The following is a 20,910-nucleotide window of genomic DNA, read 5'->3' as shown; positions in this document are numbered from 1 at the left end:
AAACAATGAAAACTACTGAAAGGAATTACAAACTCTTATATTAATTTAAGGTTTGATTGTTTAACTGAGGGACTTTCTGTGTGGAGTTTGTATGTTTGTGTTACATGTGCACGTGGGTTCTCACCAGGTACTCCGGCTTCCTCCCACAATCAAGAAAACATGCAAATTAGATTAATTAGGCACTCTTAATTGACCGTAGGAGTTAGTCCTGTGATGGACTGGCAACCTGTACCCTGCTTTCGCCTCATGTCAGCTACCAAGACCCACATGTGAAGGATAAAGCAGTTGACAATGAATGAATACTGTTTTAAGAAGCAAAATGTACACTATTTGTGTTAATATCACATGAGTAGGTGCAATTGACCTAAGCACTCAGACTTTAATTTTATTAAAAGATCCCAGACGTCCACATTGCAGTGGGAAAAAACTTTGCTGATCCATCTGCTCGGAACAATGTACAAAACCAGGTCAAAGAATGCTTTCAAATTATGAATTATGATTGCTGTACATTTTATGGTATACATTTTCACATTTTTATCAATCAGTATTTTCTTTTTCTTTTGGATTAATCACTGTTTGTGACCATGTCCTGAAATCCACATGTCATTTTCTGTTTCTATATGTATAGATACACATATCATGATGTACTCACTTTGAACTTGCTTACCTTTATGCTGAGCAAACAAGACAAGATTTCCTAAAAGCAGTAGCAAAATGCATCACAAAACAGATGCAGCATGTTACAACTCATGACTCCCCGTCTCATGTGACATTTTGAGAAGTAATATCTATTTATAAACAGAGCAGGTTCGTCTCCAAACAGAAGTACAAACTCAGGTGCCAAAGTCCCTCAAGAGTTGATGGTCTCTGCTATTAATAGAAAGTGCAGGCTGAGAGAAGCCAGGGGTGGTCACGGGAAGAGGGTCATATTATTATCGTCTCCTGGTGGAGAACAGATCATTACAGTGTTAAGCATTTGACTAATTTAACCACAATGCCTTATTTCAACACGTCTTATTTCCTGTTATTGTTTTTATCGATGTCATTTCTGTATTACTTAAAATGCCTGATTTTGTTTGCCAAAGTTCTGAAATGTTTTTAAATCCTGGTTCAACCATGTCAAGCACTTTGTAACTTTGTTTTGAAAAGTGCTTTATAAATAAAGTTTATTATCATTATTATCATTATTATTATTATTATTATTATTATTATCATTATTATCATTACTATTATTATTATCATTACTTCTGTTTTAAAGCTGTTTACATATACTTAACACAATATTTGAGTGGCAAGATTACCAGATTATGTGTTGTCATACATGTAGAACACATGCTTAAAACAATTGTAAAACAATAAATGAGTTGTAACTGTAGGATTAACGTCACACTTACCAATGACCAAAAAACCTGCTGAGGTTAACCCTTTTTAAAACCGTCATGAAAGCAGATGCTGACAATGGTCAGAAGGTGGTTTTGTCAGTCCTGAAAACCTTTCAAGAGGTGGAAGTCATGGGAACAAGGTATTAAGAGCCTGGCTGGTACTGGCAGGCCTTTATGGCTGCATCAGCACAGGTTAAGGAGAGGAGGTACAGAGGAAGAACTTCTCTGCAATCTGACATAAAAAAAAATCAAAGTGACAAGATAATGGCCGATTGAATCCACATTTGATGTGTACCTGATTCTGTTCTGGGATCATGATTCTTTTGCTGACCAGGTTTGAACACTGGATTATTTTATTTATTTATTTATTTACTTGTTATTGTAAAATACACATTACAATGGTGTCTAACTGTACAAGAATCTAAAATGATTAAGTCGAAAAAAGAGAATACAAAAATGGCGACAAAAGCTTTAACATTTAAAATCATGAACGTATTATGCCATACCTCTGTAGTTCCTCTCCAAGTCCCTTAGACGCATCCTCAGGTAGAACTTTGTACATGTCATCTTCTTCCAATTTCCTCTTGTAGCCGATACTGAACAGGGGATTCAGCCAACTAGAAGTGAAGTACATGAAAATGTATTCAGCAGTGGAAATTACCTTATTCCTCAAGGTGTAAATGAGTGTGTTTAATCAACACTTCACTGTGTAGGAACTGCTGACATCTAATGGTGAGACAGCTGAGTGTAAAATGAGTGAGCTGAGTGATGAGCCAATGTGATATTCACTATCAGATACTTCACAAACAACCTGTGCTGGATATTGGAAAGAGAAATGTAAAAAAAAAAAAACACAATACAAACACAATACAATACAACAACTATAAATACTGCATAACAGCTTAACTAAGCGCCTATCAACCTAGAATGACTCAAAACATCCTGTAGTCAAAGCAATTCCACACTATGTGACCAGGAGGATAAAGATATATAACCATTAGTCTGGCACTGCACTAAAACGGGTTTGTATACAAACCTTTACCACAACTAAATTATTGAGTTTAATCGAGGAGCAAGTCTGACAACTCCTCGAGGAGCGTCAAAGTTGAAACGAGTTCAGCCCTTTCTGCAACACTTGAAACCCAATACTGGCTGCACTCTACAGTTTGCTCAGGTTAAAACCTGCTAAAATGAATCCATGTCACACAGTCTGAGCTCTGTCCCTCCATCATGTGTGAACGGTGTAGCTCACGTTTTTGTATGGACAGATGCTCTGGGACTGCAGTCACATCCGGGAAGAGAAGTGTCTTCCTAGAGTGGCCACGGCACAGACTGTCACGCAGGACAACTCCCCACTCAATTCATGTCAAACACGGCTGTGGACGTTTCTTACCAGAAGAAAATCTTTGAGAGAAGATTAGCCGAAGTCGACGGATTATCCTTCGCCTGCTTCCGCAGAGGTTCCATACCCTCGGCAGTCACAAAAATAGCCCGAGCACTTTCTCCGCAGGCTGTTTGGCGGAGGAATACAGATCAAAACTTGGAGGACAAGAAAACAATCAAAGGCAGTAGCTTCTGCGAACTCCAGCGTCAGTCTATGTACTTAACCAAAGCTCAGTAAAGGTGTTAATAACACGAGACTGAACGGTCTTGGCTGCGCCACGTAAATCCCCGCCCACAAGTTTGCGATTGGCCGACGCAAGTGTCAATCACTTCCCGTACAGCCCCAGGCTTCACGCGGCACAACAGCCTGATGAGTTAGAACTGTATAAAGTGATAGTAAATGTACAGCAAACATTTCACTTCCTATTGCTGGTTATATCCGCTTACTACCCACTGACAAGGGCCCAAGATGTTTAAAAAGCTTTCTACAAGTGTTTCGATATGACAGAAACTCTACACTACAAAAAAACTACACTAAATCAGTCTAAATTTAAAAAAAAAAAAAAGATATAAAATGTGATATAAAATATACAAATATATTAGTACAATGACTGTGAAGTGACTGGGTCACATGACCAGGAAGCTATTGAAAGAAAATAAAAAGTTGTGTTTCATAATTATAGACATGATTCTACACGACTTTGAAGTGACTGGGTCACATGACTTGGAAGCTATTGAAAGGAAATAGTAATATTTTCTACAACAATATTAATATAAATAAAAAATAAGGAGACCAATGAAATACTGAATAAAGAGGTGCATCTCATACCCTGTAATTATAGACACAATTCTACACGACTTTGAAGTTAATGGGTCACGTGGCCTGGAAGTTATTGGGGGAAAAATGCACTAACATTTAAAAAATAAATAATTACATATTTGCAATGACCACAGTTGTTCCACACAAGACATATTGTTGGGAGTGACCAGGATGGACAGGATTAGGAATGAGCAGATTAGAGGGAGAGCTCAGTTTGAACAGTTTTGAGATGAAGTAAGAGAGGCAAGGTTATATTATAGACCACAGAGAAAGTTCATGGGTGTTGTAAAGGAGGACATTATTTCTTTGTCTATGCAGGCTGCATTTTGAATTATTTATCAAATCTGTTTAGTTCCTGTTTAATTCTATTACCAAATGCCTTTCTTAATTATGACCAAAGGAGGATTTCCTCTGAGTCACACTCAAGTTTCGAGTCTGTTAACTTGAAAAATGTTAAATGTTAACTTTTCTAGTCTCAAGTTAACATTTTTCGGTCTCCCTTTATTGTTCACCTGCAAGATTTTAATGTTTCGACAGGTTTAAATGTAAATAGGATGTGAGCTGATACTGCACCACCGCACATTTTAGTCAGAAACTCTTCACACTCTCATGGGTATGAACCGAAAAAATAACACACATTTTCACATATGATCTGACAATCATTAGTTATTTTTCCCAGATGTTGCATGCAGAAATAGATGAAGGAGTAACTGGACTTTGTCACGTTGCCTCTTGTTTTTAGGATTACTGATTACTCTTTTATTATTGTTTATGTTAATATAATACCTGGTCTCATGTTTTTAGACTAAAAACATGGACACACGGGGGAACTATTCGGAATAGCGCTTGCCAAAATGTAATGACTAACTGCCAGCTCATGCTTCCTTCACTATTTCACTTCCAGACCCCTGTGTCTCTCCCCCACCATGAGAGATGAAGGTAAGATATCTTGTCTGTAAATCATCTCAGTGAAAACACATGTCCACAGTGTAATTTGCCTGCCTGGGGTGATTCTTGAATCTGCCAAAGACTGAATAAATATCCTTACCCAACAAATGTCAGGTTTACAGATTTTGGCTTTTGTCAGCGGCCTTGCTGGGCTGGGTGCTACTATTGGTGCCACAGCGTCCAATGAATGGAAGGCCACCAGCCGGGCATCCTCAGTCATCACAGCGACCTGGGTGCTACAGGGTCTGTGGAATAACTGTGCTGGGAATGCTATCGGAGCTCTGCACTGCAGACCACATCACACTATCCTTAATCTGGAAGGTAAGTTCGGAAGATGTCAGCTGCTGCTGCATCAGTATCTTCTCACCATTAGTCTTAATAACTCTCATGGTTAAATATTATTAGTTGTTAACATAGGTTGAAAAAGGGTATGTAAGATATCCTGTGTACAGTGTAATGAACATGAATGCAAATATTCACCATTAAAAGCAAATGTATCACCTTGGTTCTAAAATGATCTATTAGTTACGTCTCAGGATACATTATAATGCTGTGCAGTTCTTTTAATACTCAACATTTTAAGAGTGAAATATTTTGTTCATATACTGAGTGTTCACTTTTAATTATTTTATTACAATTTACCACTTCTCAAATGGTTTTATCGTGTGCAGCAATTTCTGAAGTCTTGACGGAAGCCTACTGGGCGGCAAAGCATTCTTAATGTCTGTCAGTTTATATACTGTATATACATAAATGACCACACAATATGGTCAAATGTGGTAAATAAAATAAACTGAAAAATGTAGTAAACATACATCTGATAATATTCATGTTCGGTTCTAAATTATTGCTCAAATGTCAAAGGGCGCTGAATGTGTACCCTTTGTTTGGAAATGTCATACTGAGAGTTTCTGAGTCACAGAGGTCAAGCAAACAAAGTTTACAGCAAGTTACAAAGAAAAGTATATATATATATTATATATAATAAATGACATTGAATTTAATTAGGAAACTACATTAAATCCAATGTAATTTATTTCAGTACTTATTTAGTTTATTTATTTTCAGCTGTATTTATTTAATGTATTGTTTATGATGCTATTACTGGTTTTGCCAGACCATTTTATTGGTCATGCCTGGCTGGAGTTGCTATATAATATACAATAGTAAGTAACAATCATTACAGTAAACAACCCAGAAATTTACCAGGCTCATCGAGAATATTTACCAAATCAAACTGGACGCCATAAATTGGTTTAGATTATCAGTGCCATCTGTTGGTGACAGCGGTACAATGGCATACTACAGTAAAGAGCTTTCATTCACATCATAAAATCAACTTTTTGTGTTTTTCATTTTCATCCTGGTTTAACAAACAAGTATTTAATCCATAAATTGAACATTTTCTTATGGCATTGCTTCTGTCACATATCAAATTACTGCTTTAATTGGCATAATGCCCACCTCTGAACACACACGTGCACCATTGGCCTCTCGTTGATGATTAGGGCCAAACTCCTCCCTGCAGAATAGAACAGTCCACAACACATTAACTATAAATCCCAGCCTTTCCATTGAACTTGCTTGTGCTCAACAGAGCCACATTTTCAACAAACATTGCTAGCTAGGTTTTCCACTGATCGATTTTAGGTCCAACTTAAGCGCAGGCCCCAGTTGTGTGAGAGCAGCATGTTTCAGGAGATCGTGGCCTTCATATTGTCAACTTCAGGGTGGGTGCTGGTGTCTTCCACCTTGCCGACGGACTATTGGAAGGTTTCGTCTCTTGATGGAACAGTCATCACCACTGCTACCTACTGGTCTAATCTGTGGAAGACCTGTGTCACTGATTCAACTGGAGTCTCCAACTGCAAAGACTTTCCCTCATTGCTAGCACTGGATGGTTGGCTCTTTTTCATCTTAATTGGATACTTTGGTGTTTCTTTGACTTTGACTCTGCTCATTTAAAGGTTTAATTAAACCATGTTGATTTGAGTTTCTGTTGCTTTTCCTGGGCGATGAGCACTTGTTATAGTGCTGTTTACTTTTCTGTTTCATTCATCACTGTTTCTTTCTTCCTTTCTTCCTCAGACATGTGCACTTTGCCCTTTACTAGATAATTCAGATTGAAGGCCATTGCGAGCCGGGACTGGATATACCCTGTATCTTAATGACAAATGCAAGTCTGCCAGGAAAACAACTAATTTACTTCAAAATGTGTCAATGTTCAGCCTTACTTATCAGAGCCTGAATGCCGCAAAGAATATTTTTTTCTTGGAACCTCAGGCAGTTTCTACCACGGCTCACTAGTTTTGGCAGGTTAACTTCCGAGGTAATATTTACCTCATAATCACATCTGAATGGGACATTTCATACCAAGGCAGTCACCTGTTAAGTCTTAGTGCTTAAAAACAATTATGGACACATGGCAAATTTTATTTCTTGCTTAATGTGTAAATTGGTCACAAGGTCAGTAACTCATTGACCCTGTAGCATGCACGTTTTAGAGGGAGCACTTTTGACTACATACTCTATATGTTAACCTATGTTTTATGTTTGCAGGTTACATCCAGGCCTGCAGGGGACTGATGATTGCTGCAGTCTGTCTGGGCTTTTTTGGATCTATATTTTCCCTGGTTGGAATGAAATGCACAAAAATTGGGGGAACTGACAAGTCCAAAGCCAGGATCGCCTGTTTTGCTGGGGTAAATTTTATTCTTAGTGGTAAGTATACAGAAGCGGGTCCTTGGAGTCATTTGTGTAATAGCAGTTTCTGTTGATGTACATTAATCTTATCTTTTTCATCTCAGGCCTCTGCTCTCTGTCAGCGTGCTCCCTTTATGCACACCGGATAACGTCAGAATTTTTTGACCCAATGTATATTGCACAGAAGTAAGGATAATGCACAGTAATATCCTTAATATTTAAAATGTTAAAATTGTGACTCAGTGGGTTCATTTCTATTCTATTTGTCTTGTGTCTCCAGATATGAACTCGGAGCTGCTCTCTTTATTGGATGGGCAGGTTCTATCCTCTGTATTCTTGGAGGCAGCATATTCTGTTTCTCTATCACAGATTCCTTCACCAAAAGGTATGTACAGTAAAACACACCATGTTTGCATTTATATTGTATATATATATACATATATATGTACATATATATGTATGTTGTTTGAAAAAACAACCTGTTGCTTCCATAAATTTTGTTGACTCACACTGTATACTCTAGTTGTCATATTCGTGAAGACAAGTCTGTGTTCTGTCTCTTTATAGCCGTAGTCAAGTGAAATATATCTACAAAGGTGCAGCCTCACATTCACATATCTCCTCATACCCAAGAGGGCACGCAAACTCTATAAACCAGAGGCCGCCTCCAGACTACAGCGGCTCCTCCAGGACCCAGCACTTTGATAAGAATGCATATGTTTGAGGAATGTGAATATAAAACAGTTGATGTCACTGGTAAATCTTAAAAATGTATAGTGGTAGTTATTGCTTAGCAACAACTACATTTGCTGACATTCAACAGTGCAGGGATACGTTGTTGTTGTTGTTGTTTTTAAAGAATTAACATTTCTTTCAAGTTTTTGAATGTATTCTGAACGTCTGTCTTTAACAGTTCTCCCTGTTAAATTGAATACCTTATTATTAAAAAAAAAACACCCCTTTTGATGTAACTGTATATGACAGTAAAGTCTGTAATATTTTTGTAAGACATTTTCTATGTGGTTTCTATCTTTACTTGTACATCTATTAGCTATAATTTCACAATAAGCAAAGATGAAGGATAAAGAAAAGGAACTGTATCTTGTCATTGTTTCTGCAAGTAGACAATTCTCACTTCCCTATCTTAGTGTAAAATGAAGAAACAAATAAAATTGATTAAAATAAATGCATCTGAGTTGCTGTTGTGTTCCTTCTGCATGTCTGCAGAGGGCAGCATTGTATAGTTTTTGCTCAGATACTAAGTCAAAGAGTGGGAGACTGTTGGACTTTATATGCATCATCAGAACAAAGAATAAAAATGACCTTTACCATAAGTATTCTTGCCAGATACCATGAAGCAAAAGGGTTGTAAACACTGGCAAGAGAGAGAGAGAGAAGGAAGTGGTGTGAAATTAGGAGACACACTCCACAGTGTTTACAGTAAACATATGACACAACGGTACGGAACTCTTATCAACACTGCGACATACCATACACACTGTCATACTCACTTCTAAATCAAACTAGTTTCACTTGCTCGTCGGTGAGGACAGTGGATGTAAGTGGGTGATATTCCAGACATGAGGAAACAACTGGTGCAAATACTTGGCTTCTTAACTTCATCACTGGGATGGACATTTGTGCTGTGTACCATGGCCATGGACTACTGGAGGATTACCCAATTAGGAGGACAAGGAGGCTCCTTCATCATTAAGGTGGCCTGGTACTGGTCCAACCTGTGGAAGGATTGCTTCACTGATTCTACAGCTGTCACCAACTGTCGAGACTTCCCAGTGCTCTGGAGTGTCACCCGTAAGTGCTCTATATGTTGTATACACCTCCAAAAACAGGTGCATCTAATGTTTAAAGGAAAGACTATCAGTAGTTATGTCACTGCTTTTTGCACACACAACGATTAGTGATATTAATCTTACGTTTGCATTTAACCCAGCCTTATTACACACCAGTATAGTGAACATATACAAGCCGGGTGCAAGGAGCAGAGGGCAGAATTTATCTACACCCGGGGAGCAATGGGGGGGTTGAGTGCCTTGCTCAGTAGCACCCCAGCCATTGGCCTTTCCCAGAGTTTGAACCAGCAACCTTTCAGTTAGAAGCCCACGTCATTTCCTCTTGGAAAATCTACAAAATGATCTATACTATGTCACTTAAATTATAATTCTTCTATATATGTGTTACAATTATCATTCATTTTAGTATCTGCAGTTGTTGTCATAAAGTCATGTTGGCCAAAGTGGCCACTGCTCAGAAAAAGCTCTTTCACCCACTTAAGATTTGTCACAATAACACGAGTATCTGAGGAAGTGAAATCTTTCCTTGAGAAAGGTGTGCATTCATTTAAAAGCCTTGGCCAAATTCACAACAAAAGATCCACTCACTGTGTAGTCTTGGCTGTCGTGCCTCCCCAAAATCAAATAAAGGATGGAACCTGCAGTGTTAGTTCTCACAGAGGCTGTGCTCATTAGACTGTAACATTCAAAGTTACACCTACCTAATATCTTTGTGTTTCTCTCAGCTTTTGTCCAAGGAGTGCGAGGACTGCTGATGTGTGGGTTGACTCTGGGATTCTTTGCTGTGGTACTTAGCTTTCTTGGGATGGAGTGCACTTTTATCGGCGGAGGCGATAAAACCAAAGACAAAATGCTTTTTAGCGGAGCAGTATTTCATGTCGCTGGTGGTGAGTACAAGTCCTACATGCTCGTTTATCTTCGCAGAGCGACAACAGAAACGTTTGACCCTCATTATTTCTTGGTATCAACGAAACCTCTGCTCACAGGTGTGTCAAATATTGCTGGCTATTGCTTATACATCAACAGGGTCGCCAGAACAACCTTTTCTGCCAGTTTAGGGCCAGGAGTCTTACGGTACTGTTTTTTTTTTCTTCCACAATCTATTCAAACTCTGGTTAAGTTTCTGAATGTAAATTCTGCCTTGGAATTTATTTATTATATCTAATTTCAGGTATGACCTGGGACCTCCCATATTTCTTGGATTAGTGGGATGTTTTTTAATCTTTTTGGGGGCTATCTTTTATGCTGTGACCGTCTTCCGCGTAATCTGTCCTGAAAGGTATTCAAATAATCCATCTTCAGACAATTTCCTGCAGCTAACTAGTGAATAATCAAATTGTTTGTGTTTTCTTTTTACAGTAAAGTGGTGTATGCCTATGGGGGAGGCACATATATGGTCCCTCGCTCCAGGGGAAGAACGTACACTGGCTACTACAGACCCTCATGGCAGTATGGATCATATCAAGGATCAGGACCTTCCAACAGCTCTAAGATTTCAAAGCTCTCTCAGACAACGCCAACAAAAATGTCAGAAAGAGATGCATTTGTCTAATATCTCCAAACCTAACCTTAATTCATATGCTTCCGATTCTGACACCAACAGGACAAACCCAGAAAGACATTGGAGCTTGAATTCCAAATGAATCACCAAATGTAAAGGATGATAATACGAAAATACTCTCAACCTTCTCTTATGTGTCTAATTTTTGTGGTCATTCTCATTTACTTGTCATGTTTTTGTATATCATACTCAATAAAATTGTGTTTACTAATTAAAATTAATGTAATTAATTTACTGTGTTTTTATTTAGTGAAATTGGGTATTGGGGACTTCACCACAGCAGAGTTACTGAATCACTTTAAAAACACTGTGTGCCTAAAATTGGAACTGCTTACTTTCATGAATGTCCTGTGTCATTTTAAGGAAGTCCTCGTGACAGAACCTATGACAATTTTTACATTATAGGATTGTGATCCTCATGAATATCATCTTGTCTCCTCAAATTGCTTTTTAAGCAAACATTTGATGACGTCTGCATTTACAGTGACAAAATAATGACACATTTTCTTTTAACTGAAATGCATAAATCCCCTCTACCTCTGTGAAAGATTGATGAAATGTCAGAAAGAATAATGTGCAGCGCTTGAAATGTGAATCAATCCAGTTTAGTTAAGAGTTTTGTTTAATTTAAATTTTTGTGAAACAGGATCAGGCTTTAACTGAAACACAACAGCTGAAGTCGGACTTGCAGTAAATGTGCATAAAACTGAGCCCATGCTGGCAGACTCCTGGGTAGCAACAACAAACAGATCCTCGAAGTGACCTTCATAAAACACAGGCAAAACATGTAATGATATACACAAACCATGTTTGCCCTCGCACGTGTTTGGTCAAGCATCCGTCCCACAGACTGATGGCAAGTGGCCAACATTTGTCTTTTCTCCAACTGGTGCTCAGCTCCAGGCTTGATGACGATAATGACTATGATGATTCAGATCAATTCAATTCAATTTTATTTGTATAGCGCCAAATCACAACAGCCAAGTCTCCTTCTATGCACCATGGACATGGAATGAGCAGCAAAACATTCTGCTTCTTCTTTAAACACTTTCATAGGTGTTTTATGGACTGGGCTTCTGGTTGAGGATCTTGTTGGTATAGCCTGTATATTTCTGCACTTGACTTTTATCATGTCTCTCTTTTTTTTTTAACTTCCTTTTATCTTTTATATTCTGTGACGACTACTTGTACTATATGTGCGACTACCTTGACCAGGACTCCCCAGAAGAAGAGATTGTGCATCTCAATGTGACCTTCCTGGCTAAATAAAGAATAAGTAATAAAATATATAGAGACTTTATGGGCCACACGGTTGGTGTAGTGATTAGCACTCTTGCCTTTGCCACAAAAAGACCTGGATTCGTGACCCAAGTGCAACAAGGGCCTTTCTGCATGGAGTTCATGTTCTCCCTGTGTGTGCATGAGTGTTCTCCAGCTTCGTCCCACAGTCCAAAAACATGCAACATGTGGATATGGTAAATTGGTTAATTTGACACATTGGACACAGACTGTAGGTGTGAGAGTGGGTGGGTGCTTTTCAATGTATGTGGCCCTGATGAACTGACGAACTGTCCAGGGTGGGACCCCGCCTATCGCCCTATGTCGGCTGCAGTCCCCCCCACGACCCTCATGTGAAGGATAAAGGCGGCACATGATGGATGGAATAAATACATTATCTGAAGGCACTGTACATAGTGAGGTAGAAAGCATTACAATATTATAGATAGAAGAGAAACACAAGAGTGATGATGATAACTGCATCACATGTTTTGGTCGGCGATGCCCAAAATATGTACAGTATAACTACAGCCAGAGAAACATTGACTAAGTTTAGGTCCAACATACATCAGGTATGTGAAGAACTGTTTGCAGAAGAATGAGCTAAATATGTAATATATATGTAAAATAAGGTATCGTGGCGTTCATACTGACCATCTCAGGGTGGGCACTGGTGTGATTTAACTGGAGCCTCAGTGTTAGCTCTCTTTTATTTTGGGATGGTTTCTTTGTCTATATATGTCTATGCCCTGTGATGGACTGGCAATCCGTCCAGGGTGTTTTTTTTAACCTGCTGACCTTATCTGCTCACTGTCCGCATGCTAACTTAATCAGATAACATCAGAGTTTTTTGACCCACTGTTTCTTGAGATGAAGTAAGCATGATGCAACTGTAGATTCTTAATATTTTAAATATTGACATGTCAATTAGGAAACACCGCAGCATTGCTTTTCGTCTCTAGATATGAACTGGGAGCTGCCGGGGAGGTTGGAGGCAGCGTGTTCCGTTTCTCCATCACAGAGGGAACATGGAATGTTTCCATGATATAGAATAACATATGTTCTAAACAACCTGTAGTTAGTTGTCAGATTTGTAAAGACAGATGTGTGTTCTGTAGCTTCACAGCCACAGTCAAGCACAACATAATAACAAAGGTGGAGCCTCACATTGATAGCACCTCATACCCAAGAGGGCATGCAAACCTGTAATCCAGACTACAGCAGCCCTTCCAGGATCCAGAATACACATGTTTGAGGAATGTGAATATAAAACAGTTGATGTCACTGGTAAATCTTAAAAGATATCACCTACAATCTTTGACAGACATAGACCAGTACATGAAACTTGGCGGTTATTTCTCCCAAGTTTATAAATTTCTAAATTGATTTTAAAAAATGAATACATTCCATACAACGTCTGCATTTAACAGCTCTGCATATTGTTATACTTTGAAAACCTCATCATTTACAAAAAAAAGATTTGTCTCATATTTAGAGAGCTAAAGTCCAAAACGTGTAATGTCTACTCTTTCATTTAATTTGATTTAGCTGTCGTGAAATAACTTTATACATTCAAAAGACATTTGCTGTTTGTATTTTTAATGGTAAACAAATAACAATTGAATTGTAGGTAATCTGCACAAACTGTGACCCAGTGGACAATGTTTCAAACGGTCTCACACAGACATAGCCATTAATTCTGTACTAAACTTTGTACTCGTTAAGTTTGTTTGCTTTTTCTTCAGTATTCCTCTTACATGTCTGTTTACACTAAAAATGTTTACAGTTCATTCATTAACCTTTTTTTAATGAATCAAAAACAGTCATCATTATTATTATCATCATATAATGCTGGGCCTTTAATCACGCATTTCTTAAATGAATATACAGTATTAACTGCTTTTTTTCCATAGATGACCAAAAATACCATGTGAGTGTATTCTACTCAAAATGACATCATTATTTGTAAACCAACCTGTTCACATTCATGAGTGTGATGTGTCTTGTTTTATGTGTGCCATTGCCCACTTTGAACTAAGTAGTAAATTGTACACAACCCATGCTGGCAGACGGGAATAACCGCAAACACATAATCAGGGTGCCCTTCACAAGCACAGCAAAGACAGTTGAAGGCAAAACATGTGATGATATACACAAAACATCCTTTACCCTCCTCTGTGTGCAAGTGTCTGTGGCCAAGCCCCAAACATGAGTCTTTCAGACTGACAGCACTTGTCACACATGTCCCGAGCTTGTGTCGTGGCAGGGATTTGTCCTTTCTCGGACTAGGGCTTCAACTTTGCGACAAAGATGGGTTACAGGACTGTGGTGATGTACATGGAGATTGGTTGCTTTGTGGTCTGTGTAGCTGGATGGATCCTGGTCTGTTCCACAATGCCAACAGAGATTTGGACTTGGTCTGAAGTGGACAGCATAGTCCTGACCACTTCAAACTACTTCTCCAACTTGTGGAAGGATTGTATCTCTGATTCAACAGGAGTATCCGACTGTAAGGGGATTCCATCAATGCTTGCACTGAACTGTAAGTGAAACACATTTCAGCACAAGACATGATGGTGGTAAAATGAATTTAACATGTGTACCTGCAGTTTGCAGAGGTACTGAACATGTCTTTGTTGCTCTTGGACAGGGGACATTCACATGTGCCGAGCTCTCATCATCATCTCTATCATTTTGTCCTTCTTTGGATCAGTGCTGGTCTTAGTGGGAATGAAGTGCACTAAGATTGGGGGAACTGAGATTGCTAATGCAAGAGTAACCTTCGCTGGGGGGATGAATTACCTTATTGGAGGTGAGACATTACAAAACATTTTACAAAAGTAAGCAAATGATTCATCTTCGTGTTGTTTCAGGGATGTGTTCTATGGTTGCTTTCTCCTACTATGGAAACAAGATCAGAGCAGAATTTCAAGATCCTAACTACAGAGCCCAGAAGTAAGTACAATAAATAATAAATATAACAAAGTAGTTTTGTTAACGTGTCCTTCTATGAGTGAAGAAGTGCACCTTAAATGATCATTCTGTTTGCTTTACTTTAAAACATAGGACAAGATCGTAACTATCCCTTTATTTATTGCCAGGTTTGAAATAGGCGTTGGTGTCTTTATTGGCTGGGGAGGCTCCACCTTACTTGTTGTTGGAGGCCTTATTTACAGTATCTTTGCAGGGAGGGAAGGATGTCGTTCAAGGTAAAGATACTTCTTTTCTTTTTTTTTTACACAACCATAGCCATACATCTGCCTATACAGAAAAACTAATTATTTTATAAAAATTTCAGCCCTAAGCGCTACCCCGGCTACCAGTACGCTGATGCCTACATGGGTGCCCCAACAAAAAAGGAACCCGTGTATCTGGCTCGCACCGAGGTGAGTGAGAGTCGAAAATCTAGAACATCCAGTGGCAGCAGAGGCAGCAGCGTCTCTGGGCTGACCAGCATCACCAAGACGACGGATAGCAGCGGATCCGGGGTCACCAGTATTACCAAGACAACAGCTAGCAATGCATATGTGTGACTTGTCTCCTGGAACTTGATCATTGGCTATGTTTTTCACAACAGTGGGTGGCATTAAGTCTTTTCGTGAGCTTTAAAAGTAGCCTTTGTAACAGGAAAGCACAAGTCTTGCTAGGATTGATGATAGTTCGGCCCTGAAGCTGCTTGTATGAAAATATTCAATTTTGAAAACTGTGCCCCCTGGTGATGGCACACAGAATTACACATACAGTTTTTAGACGCTGCTCTAACAGGGATTGTTGTAATCACCTAAAACTTGATAAGTGAGACCCCAGACCCGTTCTGAACATGTCTGTAAAAGATTACCTCCCACAAGAAGTAGAAGCCCGAAACAGGAAGTAAAGTCTAAGGAGGGCACACGGAGACTCGCAAGCCCTCAAGCTCCAACTCATTCAGAACCGCTTGCAGTACTAGTTTTTCTTTGCACAATTTCTTTGCACAACACAAATCATTAAAACCAATTCATTTTTTGGACAAAACAAGACATTTGAAAACATCATTTCCATGTCTGAGAAACAATGATCAACATTTTAACATTTTCTGGTCCAAGGAAATCGAAATAAATAATTGACTGGTGAATTGATTAGGAAAATAAAATTAAATAAAAAATAAAAATCAGCCCCCTTCTCCACAAAACCATTGTTGGTGATCTCTTTTTCCTGTTGAATTCATGATGCACTGGATGCTGAGAATGGAAGAATTGTCTCCTCGCCCCTCTTGGGTCACCAGTGTTTGCAGCTTGCAACAAGCCACTGACTTTTTTGTCTACCAATCGGTTGTTCCAAGTCTGATCTTTACTTTGGGAAACATCTTGTATATCTGTACCTTACACTTTGGGGTTTTATTGAACATTTTCCTGCACTAATGTGTGGAGCATTATCCGGCTGTGATTCATCACAGCCAGGCTGAGGCTGAGACAATCAGAAATATTAGCATTGCATGTGTTTAAAGCAAAGTAGTCTAATGTTCAGTGGCATATTTTTATGCATTAGCCATATTTAGTGTTAGTGGCTAGAAGTAAGGACGTTGTGAGATAGGGGAAAGTAGCAGCATCACCATCCACTGTAGCATTCCCTGCTTTAGAGTCCAATTTATTATACTCCCTTTAAAACCTTGTACAAATCCATATAGGGTTTGAGTTTTCTGGTTAAGATCAACCGAACACTTGGTGCGGTGTCAAAAGAGGCCAAGTCTACAGTAACAGATCAGTGCAATTTGTTTTAAAAGAATTCCACATCTTTAAGAAAAAATACAAGTCAACCATAAAGTTAAGAACAAAAGTTTTACTTTATATAAAGAAGGCAATAAATACAAGTTTTCAATGTCAAACATTACAGGCTGAAAGTCGCAGTGTCTGTACACCATCACCATCTACAAGTGATGTGATTTACACTACAAACCTGTCCATTCCAATCCTTTGTTTCGGAGGAAGATAAATGCATATCACGACAGGCCGAGTCACAAAATCAGATGGATCCTTGTCTGATTTTGGAAACTGCACAGCCATGGTACGCCAATCAGTCAGGATCTGTGGCCAGATTTCCTCACACACAGAGAAGAAGGGGAAGGACGAAATGCCTTACCATGTTACGAGTCGACTCAATTTACCTTGTTCTCTGTTGTGTGAAGAAGACCCAGCTCATAAAATCTTGACTGATTTAAAAATTAAGCAATTAAATAACTCAAACATCGATGCTGTTGGGTCATGCAGAGTGCTTGCGATCTTTTACAGACTGAAACAGGCTGAAAGTAGCAGTGCCTGTATTTTAGTGTGGTGATGCATCACATGTACAGTGTTTTGTCATGTGTGGTTGTGGGTCAGTGGGGACAAGGGGGCGTTAAAGTCCATTTAAATTTTTTTTTTTTTTAATCTCAGTGACCACGTCCTGTTGGGCAGAGTGACGTAGCAGCCATTGATGCATGTGTACAGCTCGGCAAGATCCAACATCTGACAAAAGAAAATAAGAGTCAGCACACTTTAGTATTAAGTAAATATGGATTAAACATATTGAGCACCATCTGAAAGAACGTACCTGAAGACATCCTGTGGAAAAGGTTGGTTCATCTTGGGCGAAGTCCTCGTCGTAGAGGGGTCGGTTCATCTTGGGCTAGGTCATCACCGCAGCCATCCAGGACGGGACTTCTCCAGGTCGTGGTGTCCAACATGGAGTCCTCTGATCAGGAATGTGCTGCAGCCGTCATCTCTTCAAAACAAGGAAGAATTTGATAAGTCACAAGGAAAAAAAAAGGGAGGTAAACAAATGACAAATCTTCAGGTAGCTCACCTGGTCAAGTGTGACAGGTCCCCACATCCAGTCAGAGCTCACCGATGGATGCCCTCCCTAACCTATACCTGCCTTTCCTGTCCTACACTGACAGTTACAAGCAATCTTTGCCAGCCATTTGGGATGATGCTAACCGCACCGTCTTGGTCGGCTGCATGAAAAACTGTAAATCTTCCAGTTGCCCAGACAAACGTTCCTTCTGATTCCTCGCCACAAAAAGATCCTCTGCTGAAACCCTCATTTTGCTAAGCATGAAATCAATTCCACTTTCCTGTCCTCAGATCTCATTTTCTCTCCCTGCAGCCATTCAACAGCCATTGCTGTTGTAACATCTGCAAGAGGCAGCAGTTTCACAATTCAGAGCTTCTCATGTGTTTAGCAAGACGTGGCACCAGAGTATTGACAAAGCAGACACCTGAAAATGCTTGACCCCAATTTAAACAAATGCTTCATCTACAAGTGATGTGATTTACACTACAAACCTGTCCATTCCAATCCTTTGTTTCAGAGGAAGATAAATGCATATCACGACAGTCCGGGTCACAAAATCAGATGGATCCTTGTCTGACTTTGGAAACTGCACAGCCATGGTATGCCACTCAGTCAGGATCCGTGGCCAGATTTCCTCACACACAGAGAAGAAGGGGAAGGACGAAATGCCTTACCATGTTACGAGTCGACTCAATTTACCTTGTTCTCTGTTGCGTGAAGAAGACCCAGCTCATAAAATCTTGACTGATTTAAAAATTGAGCAATTAAATCACTCAAACATCGATGCTGTTGGGTCATGCAGAGAGCTTGCGATTTTTTGCATGGTTTCCCAAACATTTAGAGGTCAGGTTACTGACCCCAACAATGTCAAACTCAATGATTTTTTTTGTCCTAAACTGATAAAGCATTTGGGTAAATTAGATCAAGCATTTAAAAGGTGTTTACATTGTTAGTAGTCTAATGACACTTCTTACCCAACACATGAAGACGCAGTGAATCAGGATACAGCTACCTTTAGCAGATGCAACAGCAGCAGTGGGTGGTGGAAGGCTGCAGGGAGATAAAATTTGACATGGAGACAAGTTGGAGGAATCATTTAATGCATAGCTCAACAAGAGTTAAAGTGGAGAGAAACTTCAGGAGGAACAAAAATAAGGAGGAACTTTGCCAACACATCTAAGAGATAGCAGTTTCTCATGCAACCAACCAAGAGATTGGGATTAAGCATCTTCCTAATGACTCTCCAAGCTGCCTAAATTGTGAAATTTGAAAGAAAGTCATGGGTAATAACGGACTACAGACACTTGTTCGTTGAAAAATCTAGCGTATGGTGAGGCGTTAACCCTACGCTCTATCAAAAATCCCACTTTGGGCAAGCCATAAAGTCCTATCATTACAACCAGCTGCCAGCTTCACAAATAAGAGGCAAAAGACCACTTGTGTTTACACGTTTACATGATCACTGTTAACCACAAAGCTCCAGGCACCAAGCCAATCCAAGAAACAAACCAAATAACGAAAAATAAATTAAAAAGCTGCAGCTGCTCACTCCTGCTACAAGAGAGTACTTGCACAACAGTCTTTAACATGAAGCCAAATTCTGTCTGAATTCAGCCCACAGAATAAAGGTTTTATTTCAAGTCTTATCGAAACATAAAAAGTTTGAACATTTGGTGCAACTTTCACTTAAATAATCCAAGTTGTCTCTCTGTCAGGTTTGTGTCCTCCTAAAGAAAAGAAACACGCTCTAATCCTGCAACCTACAATCTAATTTTTAAGAAACTATGCAGGATAGCCCTGCATCCCTAAGGCGAGTAACGCATTGTTTTGCAGAGGAAGATAAAAATCCCCTGCTGGGAGGCCTCCCAACATGACGCACAAAAAGACTATGAACACAAAAAGGTTCAACTTCTTTAGAGGGAAATAAACTTGGCAGAGTGAGACAAGTCAGCATTAATATTGAATTCGATTTCAGTTAGCAACTACAAAAGGCTGATGGCAGTGCATAAAGTTTAAGACTTAAATGATATCAAAAGTGTGCCAACAAATGCCAGATTTAAAGTATATCATAACATTATCCATGGGCTGAATAACACCTACAATCTCATGTGACTATACTTGCATATAAATCAAAAGTTTAGCTTCATAATAAAATCAGGAACCAGTTATCTTATCAAAGCAATTACCAGTTGAGAATAAAGGAAGACCTGTTCTAGCTCATCATAATCAATTACTACATTTTTACAGCACTTTGAAAGAACTTCAGACAAGCTACAGTAAACTTTGATGAACGTACTACATGATTCATCAGCTTCCACGTTTGTCAACAGTCCAAGTTGCAACTATGATAACTGAGATTCAAGATCAAAATTTAATTTTTAAATTAAAGCCATTTCAAAATAAGGTACCAGAATCTCCTGCAGAAATCAGACACCTCAAGACTAATCAACTTTAAAATCATCCATTTAAGTTGAGACAAAGAAAGTGACTAAATCCAACACACCGGACAGACAGACGGATACCAGACACACAGGACAGACTGACAGAGACCAGACACACGAGACAGACACAGTACAGACAGACGAGAGACAGTGACACATGCCATGACAGCAGTCTTGGCATGTGTCAGTGTGTAAATAAAGGCCTTTGCACTCAATAACGCAAAACAAAAAAATTCCATTACTGTAACGCCACTGTGTCAGGCATTGTAAATGTTTAGATGCAAATTAACTTTATAAATTGAGTGGACACGATTTACCAACAAAGATCATGTAGCAAAGGCCTTTAATACTTACCTGAAAGGTAAAAAATGTACCTGTTTTTGAAAGAATTTGAATTTGCTTGTTGTCTAATTGGTGCACATCTTGTCAGTCTTCTAACATAAATTTTGTTCACCTTTCTGGTGCAGTAAAGTCAACTAGAGTGTTAGTTGTGGTCGAAAGGTCAGATTAACGTCAGTCCAAGTCAGTCGCACACACACACACACAGTCGCAGTCTCTCTCGCAGTCGCGCACAGTCGCAGTCTCTCTCGCAGTCGCGCACACACGCAGTCATACACACACACTTGCAGTCGCGCACACTCGCAGTCACACACACACACACACTAGCAGTCACACTCACACACACACTCACACTCGCAGACACACACACACTAATGGCACAGCGGCCAGGCAAGAAAGAAAAACTGCACTTAACATTTGAAATTTTACCTAAACT

At 39.3% G+C, this 20,910-nt stretch overlaps 4 protein-coding genes across 9 annotated transcripts in view; 3 read left to right on the top strand and 1 right to left on the bottom strand.

The window, feature by feature from the left end:
- abcc4 (ATP-binding cassette, sub-family C (CFTR/MRP), member 4) overlaps window positions 1-3,051 on the bottom strand; it is a 36,270-nt gene extending 33,219 nt beyond the window's left edge. For all 3 annotated transcript variants that reach the window (XM_044051378.1, XM_044051389.1, XM_044051398.1), the window contains exons 1-2: window positions 2,776-3,051; window positions 1,889-1,999 (exon numbers count right to left, since the gene is read on the bottom strand). In XM_044051378.1, coding sequence (XP_043907313.1) covers window positions 1,889-1,999; window positions 2,776-2,849 — 185 coding nt within the window. In that variant the 5' untranslated portion in view covers window positions 2,850-3,051. The remainder of the gene's footprint in view (window positions 1-1,888; window positions 2,000-2,775) is intronic.
- A 1,431-nt stretch (window positions 3,052-4,482) lies between these two features.
- Window positions 4,483-8,422, top strand: LOC122765490 (claudin-10-like). 3 transcript variants are annotated; one of them, XM_044019759.1, is made up of 6 exons: window positions 4,483-4,524; window positions 4,648-4,854; window positions 7,093-7,254; window positions 7,341-7,422; window positions 7,517-7,621; window positions 7,804-8,422. In XM_044019759.1, exons 1-6 carry the CDS (start codon window positions 4,512-4,514, stop codon window positions 7,958-7,960), a joined length of 726 nt encoding a protein of 241 aa, XP_043875694.1. In that variant the 5' UTR covers window positions 4,483-4,511; the 3' UTR covers window positions 7,961-8,422. The 3 variants fall into 3 exon arrangements, with proteins under 3 accessions (XP_043875694.1, XP_043875695.1, XP_043875696.1); XM_044019760.1 differs by lacking the exon at window positions 4,483-4,524 and having other exon boundaries at window positions 4,567-4,854; XM_044019761.1 differs by lacking the exons at window positions 4,483-4,524; window positions 4,648-4,854 and adding an exon at window positions 5,583-6,433.
- Window positions 8,423-8,466: 44 nt separating this feature from the next.
- Window positions 8,467-11,410, top strand: LOC122765488 (claudin-10). 2 transcript variants are annotated; one of them, XM_044019757.1, is made up of 5 exons: window positions 8,467-9,048; window positions 9,773-9,934; window positions 10,034-10,121; window positions 10,219-10,326; window positions 10,407-11,408. In XM_044019757.1, exons 1-5 carry the CDS (start codon window positions 8,817-8,819, stop codon window positions 10,597-10,599), a joined length of 783 nt encoding a protein of 260 aa, XP_043875692.1. In that variant the 5' UTR covers window positions 8,467-8,816; the 3' UTR covers window positions 10,600-11,408. The 2 variants fall into 2 exon arrangements, with proteins under 2 accessions (XP_043875692.1, XP_043875690.1); XM_044019755.1 differs by having other exon boundaries at window positions 9,773-10,121; window positions 10,407-11,410.
- A 2,331-nt stretch (window positions 11,411-13,741) lies between these two features.
- LOC122765489 (claudin-10-like) lies at window positions 13,742-16,048 on the top strand. The gene is made up of 5 exons (XM_044019758.1): window positions 13,742-14,428; window positions 14,537-14,698; window positions 14,760-14,841; window positions 14,988-15,095; window positions 15,185-16,048. The coding sequence occupies exons 1-5, from the start codon at window positions 14,197-14,199 to the stop codon at window positions 15,417-15,419; spliced, it is 819 nt and encodes a 272-aa protein (XP_043875693.1). The 5' UTR covers window positions 13,742-14,196; the 3' UTR covers window positions 15,420-16,048.
- The last annotated feature ends 4,862 nt before the right edge of the window (window positions 16,049-20,910 follow it).

Source organism: Solea senegalensis, linkage group LG2 (genome assembly GCF_019176455.1).
Source record: "Solea senegalensis isolate Sse05_10M linkage group LG2, IFAPA_SoseM_1, whole genome shotgun sequence".
Taxonomy (NCBI): domain Eukaryota; kingdom Metazoa; phylum Chordata; class Actinopteri; order Pleuronectiformes; family Soleidae; genus Solea; species Solea senegalensis.
This window is presented reverse-complemented; position numbering and strand designations above follow the sequence as displayed.

Coding starts and splice junctions, on each gene's coding strand:
- LOC122765490 (XM_044019759.1), top strand. Junction 7,255..7,340: donor GGTAAATTTTATTCTTAGTG/GTAAGTATACAG, acceptor TTTTCATCTCAG/GCCTCTGCTCTCTGTCAGCG. Junction 7,423..7,516: donor CCAATGTATATTGCACAGAA/GTAAGGATAATG, acceptor TTGTGTCTCCAG/ATATGAACTCGGAGCTGCTC.
- LOC122765488 (XM_044019755.1), top strand. CDS start 8,817: ATGAGGAAACAACTGGTGCAAATACTTGGCTTCTTAACTTCATCACTG. Junction 9,049..9,772: donor AGTGCTCTGGAGTGTCACCC/GTAAGTGCTCTA, acceptor TGTTTCTCTCAG/CTTTTGTCCAAGGAGTGCGA. Junction 10,327..10,406: donor CGCGTAATCTGTCCTGAAAG/GTATTCAAATAA, acceptor TTCTTTTTACAG/TAAAGTGGTGTATGCCTATG.
- LOC122765489 (XM_044019758.1), top strand. CDS start 14,197: ATGGGTTACAGGACTGTGGTGATGTACATGGAGATTGGTTGCTTTGTG. Junction 14,699..14,759: donor GATGAATTACCTTATTGGAG/GTGAGACATTAC, acceptor GTGTTGTTTCAG/GGATGTGTTCTATGGTTGCT. Junction 15,096..15,184: donor AGGGAAGGATGTCGTTCAAG/GTAAAGATACTT, acceptor TAAAAATTTCAG/CCCTAAGCGCTACCCCGGCT.